General features: G+C 35.4%; 1 protein-coding gene across 1 annotated transcript; it reads left to right on the top strand.

Moving 5' to 3' along the window:
• The first annotated feature begins 1,634 nt into the window (after positions 1-1,634).
• Positions 1,635-9,300, top strand: LOC125658987 (uncharacterized). The gene is made up of 4 exons (XM_048890463.2): positions 1,635-1,842; positions 6,325-6,457; positions 6,739-6,809; positions 8,706-9,300. Exons 1-4 carry the CDS (start codon positions 1,782-1,784, stop codon positions 8,849-8,851), a joined length of 411 nt encoding a protein of 136 aa, XP_048746420.2. The 5' UTR covers positions 1,635-1,781; the 3' UTR covers positions 8,852-9,300.

The following is a 9,300-nucleotide window of genomic DNA, read 5'->3' as shown; positions in this document are numbered from 1 at the left end:
GAATGATAAAAGGAATTCGAATTTATATTTCATCATTTACATTTCCAATGTTTTTAACTTTGTTATTGTTTACCAATTGAAATGATACCCATTTCCTCGTGAATGTGAGGAATATGCGTATAAATCTTGATAAATATAGTACGACTACGGTATTTGAACAGCTGGGCATTTCCTACAGAAATGAAAATAAATTGTAAATATGAGAGGTGAATTTCATATCTGTAAATACACGAGAGCATGAACAGCAACGCTACATGCCAGCTCCATATACACGAGAGCGTGAATAGCAACGTGCATGTCAGCTCCATATACACGAGAGTGTGAACAGTAACGTGCATGCCAGCTCCATATACACGCGAGCGTGAACAGCAACGTGCATGTCAGCTCCATATACACGAGAGCGTGAACAGTAACGTGCATGTCAGCTCCATATACACGAGAGCGTGAACAGTAACGTGCATGTCAGCTCCATATACACGAGAGCGTGAACAGCAACGTGCATGCCAGCTCCATTTTCTATAAGGACTGAGAAGTAAAACGTATGCTGGCGTAAAGCGTCAAAGTTCATACCCTCATGTATTTTCAAAAATGAAATTTATTTCTAAAGGTATTCAATGCATAACGGTCATATTTCATATCTATATTAATTGGAAGGTGTGAGTTTTGTAATCATGGTATCATTTTGAAGGGTTTATCAAATATATACAATCCATCATGAAAGTAAATTTACGAAATTATGTTTACTGCTTGATTTATTTCACCTAGTATTTTACAAAGAAATTGCATTTCCATACAAATCACAAATCTCTTGGTAAAAAGTTACATAAACTTTCTCTATAAATATATGGGGGGAAAATAAAGGCAGTGGAGATAATGTAAGAAAGTAAGAATTATAAAATGAAATAAGAAGTTAAAATAAGAAGTTGGATTAGTTACCCGGATGAAATCTTGTTGACAAATTGAGGACGTTAGCTCTTGAGCTTTTACGCACAACTGCGTAGGATGCTAAAACTAAGTATTTACTGGTTAAATACTCATCTATTTCTGAACCCTATTTGTGTCAATTCAAATTTTGAAAGTGTTTGACAGGGACCATATTTTGTGGTGGAAGGATTGATTAATCAAAAAGTCCTAAATCCGCATGATATTACAGGTTATGTTTCAACCGATATATCTTCTATTTTTTATACCCCTTACCATGTATTTCAGTTTTATAATTTATGAAACAAGTAGCTGAGACTTGGAACTAGTTCAAATGTTATAATTTATTAATTTAGAAAATTATTTCCATCAATGGTAGATAACTCTTTCAAACAAGTCCCAGGTCCTACGAGGTCGGCTTCTAATCCTTTACTTATCGTATGAATTATTTCAATTCCATCCTAATAACAATGGAATTTTTTGTTGTTTTAAATCATTAAAAATTGTCCAATCTCCTATCGTTAAATTTTATACATCTACTACCTTAAATACAGTACATGCAGTATATGCATTTGCAAAATTAACGTTCATTCAAAACTCTGTTTATTCAACACTATTTCGTATGAATATAAACATAGTGCTTTGTACCTTTTGCATCATATTGACCCTGAAATTTGTTTGCTGTTTTTCATATTACATTATTCACTCCAGTCGTCGTGTTAAAACGCAGGTACTTCGTCATAACATTTCTACGACACACCTGAATTTCTTGACGCGTAGATCATTGCGCGATAAAAAAAAATTCCATACAAATTTAAACCAGAGGTGGCTACGGTGACATATACCACAAGATATCAAAGATGGAGGTCTACAAATTCATAGCGCCTGTTCTGCTAGTTTTGTTTATCTGTGTTACTAACGGTAAGAGTGCTATACTAACTATTGTAGGGACATTCTATGTATTTAAAGTAAATAGAATTTTTAAAAAAAAGATTGAAAAACAATTTTGCTTGGGAATATATATATATATATATATATATATATATAATGAATTAGTTTGGTTGTAATCAGTACAAATTTTAAATTATAAGAGACTTGTAAATTTCATGTTCAAAAGTTGAAAATATATTAACCATCTCTTGAAATTTCCCACTGAGTTTGGAATTAGTGTTTGTTTGCAACAAGTGAAAGGTTGTTTTTTTTGTTTTTTTTTTGGTTTTTTTGTTGGTGTTTTTTTTAAATAATTGTTTTTAAACAAATGCTTAAAATTTTTGTGGTTTTTTCTTATGCAGATATACAATTTAAATACGTATTACTGCATTAAAAACAGTTGAATTTAACTTTCTTCGATATCTGCCCTGTCAGCAAATCTAGGATCGGTACACACGAATAGTGTACTAAAGTAGGTAGTGGGGGCTAATGGTTCTGGAGTATACATTCCATAGGGGGAAAAACAGATAGAAAAGAGAAAAATCAACATATATATCTAGAATAATGGTAACATGATTATATATCTTTAGAATAATGGTTTTCATAATTCTGAAATTATGCTTCAATTTTGATGTGTACATGTATATGTACATTTTGATATGTCTAGAGTCGGCGTGCATGAATTGTCTTCACCGTTATACACTCGGTGTAGGCGGTTTACATCCTATAATCACGTGTGATATGGTGTCAACATGTTTTAGTGTAGTTTATTCAAGATGAACGTTCAGCCGCTGAGTAGATCTCCACAGAGGAATTAACGACTTTAATGCATTTATTATTATTTTTTTTTTTTTACAAAAGTGTATTTTTGGTGCATTTGTAAATATCTACCTGAATATGCAAAACTATAGAATTTGCTGGTTTTTATTTATCAATTTATTTTTTTTATCGCCGAACTTGTTTTTTATGATTGTATTAAATATCAATCGTTTTCATTTATTCTTTAAAATATAGTTTAGTCTCTTGTCAACGAATACACACATTACACTGGACTTGTCCTTTTAGATACTTTACAGCTAACAAAATAAGGAGACAAAATTCTGTAAATTTTTTTCGGCCTTATTGAATTGCTCTGTGCGTTTACGAACAAATGCCCAGTACACCTAATTTTTGGAGCCAAAATGACAGCTAATGCCCCTTATTCGAATACCATGTTTTCTTTTTAGATTTTTTCTTGTATTTATTTTTGGGGGATGGCTTGACATTGACAAGTCCTCTATGTTCTTTTAAAAACATCTTGTACGTGCATTAAAATGCGTATATCACAAAAGGATTTAAAAAAAAAGAAGGTTGTTTTGTTCAATTTTGCAATCCTTTAAGAATAAAAAAATGATCTTTAGATACTTTTAAAATGAAATAACTATGACTGCGTAAATCGTACAAGCGCATGAGAAGGGGAATACCCCCGCCTATTTATCCGGATCTGACTTATGTTTAAAAGTCGTTATCGTCGCTAGCCAAGGGTGACGCTCCAAGGTTATCTCTGTTCAACACCGTGGAGCGTCGCCACCCTTGGCTAGCGAGGATGTAATATCACGTTCCTAGCATTCGGCACTTTCATAAAATTGTGTTTGCTTATTTTATACTCTGCACTCTTTATAAACCAGGGGTAGGTAGGTGTATGCTTTATAGTTTCTTTAGCGAAATAGCCTTCAAATGTTTGCCCAAATTGGAGAAATTCAGAATTTGAACGGTGCCCTTCCTGTAAACTGTGAATATGACATTTGTTAAAACTGATACTCGTTTTGAGATAACCATAATCTGTTTCATTGATAATGATCTACATTGTCCATAATGACTTAGGGACCATATAATGATCTTTATTTTACGTACCTTCTTTCAAAGAAGCAAAAATTTGAAGAATTGTTTTTATCTTTTTATTTTTTAGCACATCATAGACAGGGGCTCCTTTTCGAATCGATTTTTATTAATTGAAGAAGTGAACTAAACCTATCAGTTCCTCGTTTCAAACTTTTAGTCTGGATGCAACATCATAAAAAGTAACCATAAACAAGATAAATATTTCCCCGTGTTAAATATTTTTCTTGTGGCAGACACACATACTTTACTACCTGACACTGTATATTTTATTGTACTTTATTGCGTTCATTGCTTTCCTTTTATTTCCGTTTTGCAGTTTGATAAAATCTCTGCATTTGTTTAACTTTCTGTGTGCCGTCTTCTTTCTTTTACCCCCCCCCCCCTCCCCCTCCCTCCCTTTATTTCCGTTTTGCAGTTTGATAAAATCTGCATTTGTTTAACTTTCTGTGTGTTATATTCTTTCTTTGACCCTCCCCCCTTCCATTTATTTTCTCTTCGTTTTCCTCCACCGTTCTTCAATGCACTGAACATAATGATACAAACGCTGACTGACATTATGACTGATGAGTGCACCGAGGATGGCGGTGTTTATTCAGCCACCGAATCACCGAGAGTACGGGGTTACAGAATAAGATACAGGTCATGGATCCTGCCCCTTCCTTCCCTTTGGATCCGCGCATGGCAATCAAAAGTAACATACTATAAATCTCGCTGTTTCCACCAAACACAATCTTTCTTTTTAGAATTCAGTTTAAGAGCCGCCCATTTGTACATTCCTTTGTATGTTAATTGTGATTTGTGTATTGGTTTTGCGGATCGTTAGTTTTAATTCAAAGAAGACAGTTTGGTTTGCAAATGACATCATTTTAAGGTTAATTTTAGCTCCCCTGAGCTATAAGTTGAAGTGAACTTTTCTGATCACCTATTGCCCAACCTCTCTGTGTCTGTCCGTCGGTCTGTAAACTTTTCCTTCCCAAATTACTAGACTAATTTCAACCAAACTTACCATAGCTAGAGCATTCTTGTGTACAGGGGGTTTACAATTCTTCAAACGAAGGGTTGCGTCCTTTCCAGAGCGTTGTTTGGTTATTTGTTTTACGTCCCGTCGAGAATTTTTTCACTCATATTGAGATGTCACCAGTTGTAGGCGAAGTACCACAAATTAAGACCTATGCTTAGCGCTCTGGGCACCTATTCACAAAATATCTTACGACTAAGATCAAAATTTACAAACACTGTAATTTCCTTATTTTTCATTTCTTGTAGACTTTCTTAATTAATATGTAAAGTACATCCATGGTTTATAAAAGTTGAATACATACTTATGACCTTGTGATTGGTATTTAATTATTAAACAGAATTCTTTTTTCCATCTTAGTCGTAAGATATTTTGTGAATAAGGGCCCAGCTGGGCCGTAAAATTGAGGGTTCTCAGAACCTTTAAAGTCTTTAACGTGTCAACGCCTGCCGCGACACGGGACATCCGTTTTTAATGTCATATCCGAAAGACCCGTGATTCTGATTTCTAAATGTCGAGCGTTTGGCGAAGGAGCAATCAATACAGGGGGGTCTATGTTTACGTCTTAGGTTTGACGTAGTCATGATACGAACGAGGCTCGAACTTACAACCCCTCGGTTACAAAGCGAACCCTCTACCGACCAGATCATTTCCAAAGGGAGAGGATAAAAAATGGTGAAACTAATGTCGTATCTTTAAAAACCTTGTTCTAAAAAATAGGGTGGGGTCAATTTAGGTGGATCACTACACCAAAAGTTTATTTGAGAACTCGTTAAAGCATCTCATATAGAGTATGGTTACATCATCGAAAGAGTGATGCAAGTTTAATGTGATTTTTTCTTTCTTTATATTTTAAAAGATGTTTGTTTACAAATAAAATATTTTATTATATAGTTCAAATTTTGATGTGATTTGGTGCTAAATTATGTCACGGATCGCGGTGTTAAGTCCACACACGCTCCTTCAAAGAAACACCCATGGGTAACCGAGGATGGAAATAATCAATGAGATGACGAGCGAGGACAAAAATTGTCTTTTAAGTGTCATGTCACTAAACGTGCGCTATCTACGTTATCGGGTTCTTTCATTTAAACTCTTTTCTTTTATAAAATCGTTATAAATACGTTGTGGGCATGGTATCAGGATTGATTTATGAATTGTTTGAATAGTGAACAATTCTATAGTTATAATGCATGCACACTCTAATAATGTCCGTGAAAATCACGGAGAAGGGAATACTTCATTCTCGGACCTTTCCGACAAGCGGAAAAATTCTCGAGCCTTTCCGGCAAGCGGAAAAAAAACTTTACCTCAATTGTATTATAGTAATCCCCCCTCCCCATTTTTCTTTTTTTTCTTTTTTACAACTGTATAAAATCATTTATTGTCATTTTCCCAAGTAAATATTTGCTAGTAATGATGTTATATACCCAGAGTAAACGTAAATGAAATGTTAACTATCCCATTTTGTACAAATTTCGTACTTCCGGGGAACGTAAAACATTCGAGGCGCCTTTCCCGAGCTTGCCGGAAGGACCCAAAGATTTGCTATTGAATTGTTTCTTCTCTTTCAGCGCTGAACCCGGATGGAACATGTGACAGTGACAGTGACTGCCCTCTCTCTTTCTACCACTGCTGTTCCGGAACTATCTGGTGTTGTCCTTCCGGGTACATCTGTACCGGATCATCAACCTGCCTAAGTATCGGGTATGAATACAAGAAATAAATATCAGGTCCGTAGGATTAGGAGTAAGTCCGCCCTCGTTGAAAGTTTTTTCCTTCACATATAATTTTTTTTTAAATTGTAGGAATATTGTTTTGAATGCATACCCCCCCCCCCCCAATTTTGAAATTGAAAATCTGTGTAAATTTAAATGCTCCTCCTTCCCTACCTCATTTTGAATTTGGATTTCTACGAACCTGAATCTAGACCTGAGTGAATTTACCAGAATTCATCTTTTCATACTGAATGATGTCTTTCATTTCAGAGTTATCGTCGGTCCCATCGTCGGCCTGGTCGTCCTCATCGTTTGTGTCGTTGTTTGCTGTGTGTGTTATAGTAAGTAGAATTTTAGGCTTCAGTCAGTAAAACCTTTTAGAGTGAAATGGACAGGTCCCTTGTTCGATACATTAACAAAAAATGACTTCAACTTATTTAAACATAGGAGTTTCGCAGAATAGTACATGTGTATTTCAAAGACGCACATTTCATTCATTAAAGACGTTAATTTTCACAATTGAATGCACAAAAGGTTTGTTACAAAGGCATATAATTCGGTCAATCTGGGGTTTTCCTGCTCCGTGTGCGTCTGTCGATTATCTGTCGATTATCTGATGGCTATAGGTCAGTTTTCATGGTATCGATGTGGTCTCATTGTTTAAAAATCATAGATTTAACTACCTGTCTAGATAATGGTCTTAAACAGGCATCTCAACCTTCGTAAGAACTTCGCTAGCGACGATGACATAAATACAGCTTGTGGAAATGGAGAATTGTTTGGGAGTAGTGGAATTGAGTTGTACACTTTGTGCCGTTGCGCTTTCTCAGAACAATGATATGATATATCTTTTATTCACCAATCAAGGGACCTCATGATCAGGGGGCATATACAATTTTAACAATTAAACATTATAACTACATGATACAATATACACATGTGTACCAAACAGCGATTTTAAACAATTTACAGTAAGCATCAATTCAATTGCACCTAAAGCATTTCACAATGCGACTAAATATTTAGTCCGAACATATATTTTGGATATTATATACGTTTACAAGATTTCTGTAAATTGAGAGTTGACAGAAGTATAGTGCGAGTAGTGCACGGAACTCTGGGTAGAGCATAGCCCTATCGCTGTAACAGAACACGCCATCGCGCGCGCTGGTACGGAACAGGGAAAAGAGTACCAATTCATTTCCTATAGACCTCAGTGTTAACCTTTGGCCCTCTCACTAATTGACTATATCGATTTTAAATAAATGACCGCAAACATTTCAAAGTTCATTCCAAGTGTTGATAAAAAATGACAAAAAATATATAGGGTCCCGTGCCTTTTATAGGCCATATTTGTACTTTTTTTTTTACAACACATAGCAATCTGCAGTAAATTACACACTTCATTTTAAGTACACCCCTACCATGGTAATTTCCTCAGTCATTTCTCGATTTTGTGCGATAATTTTTCATCCTGACAATTAATTTGAACCTCTATAATATTTCTTTCAATTCCAAATAATTTCACTCTTAATATTAGCCAATCACGCAACACCTAGACATTTATACCTCCGCTCAATCTTGGGGTAAACTGAGTCTGGGTTACGCATACGGGGGTTTGGTACTCTCATTCCAACAGGTCGTTGTGCAGTTACAGAACACACCCTCGTGCTGGAATTCGGTGCGCTGTTACAAAACACGTCGTCGCGCTAAATTGCTGAACACATCGTCGCGCTTACACAGTTCTACACATCGCATCCTCGTGCAGCCACAACTTTGAACAAGCACCGTCGCGTTGTTACTACATTGTAGAGTTGTACTAGCCAAGAAAAAGAGTGTTCTGTGACTGCGACGGTGTGTTGAGTTCACGCAATGACGCGTTGTGTAAAATGGTGTTCGCACCACGGCATTTTCTCTGACAGTACAATGACGCTTTGTATGAAGTTAAGTTAGCGCGAAGGTGTGTTATTTAACAACGTGTTATAATGACCATGTCGGGACGCCAAAATTTGCGGCATAATATAGCCTTCTAGTAAAGCTATCATGAATATTCATAAATGCACCAGAATTCTTACGCTGTGTATCCGTCATATCATATCTAGAATCACGTGCATGAATTTCATCTTATTTTTAAAACACATTGTTCAGACACTAGAAAAATATACTTGACACATTACCCGTTGTTTATATATGGCGTTATTAGATTGCTTAAGTTCTGAAAATTTTATTTCCATCAGAAAAGAAACAACAGACACAAGGTGTGGTAATGAGTCCCCAGACAACAACTCAACCTGGGTATGGACAACCGGCAGCTTACGGACAACCGCAAGGTTACGGACAACCGGCCGCTTACGGACAGCCAGATCTATCTGCAAAACAATAGGAATATGGACGGTCATTGACAACAATATCTATTGATATGAACAATCTTTTTGTTATTTATTATATATTGTTCTAAACCTTGATGTTTTTATATGAAGGACAGAGCAAATTTTACTCCGTCAGTTAACTAGCGTGTATATTATATATGTAACAAATGTGCAAAATAATTTTGACAAGTGTGTGTGTGTGTGTGTGTGTGTGTGTGTGTGTGTGTGTGTGTGTGTGTGTGAAAGGTACATATTTAGATGATCAAAATGAAAAAGGTATCTCAATGTTGCCGGAGAACATTCTATCAAACAGAATGGTGACTACTAGTATTTCTTTGTTTATTTTTATTGTGTGGTTTGTTTTTTTTTTTGTAGTTTTTTTTTTTTTTTTTAAATTTTTACATTTTATGAACTATGTAGTATTTTGATTTGTATTTTCATAATAAAAAGTTTAGAAACCAAA

The sequence above is a fragment of the Ostrea edulis genome, chromosome 9 (genome assembly GCF_947568905.1).
Source record: "Ostrea edulis chromosome 9, xbOstEdul1.1, whole genome shotgun sequence".
Classification (NCBI taxonomy): Eukaryota; Metazoa; Mollusca; class Bivalvia; order Ostreida; family Ostreidae; genus Ostrea; species Ostrea edulis.
The sequence above is the reverse complement of the archived record's forward strand: the minus strand, read 5'-3'. Positions and strand labels throughout refer to the sequence as shown.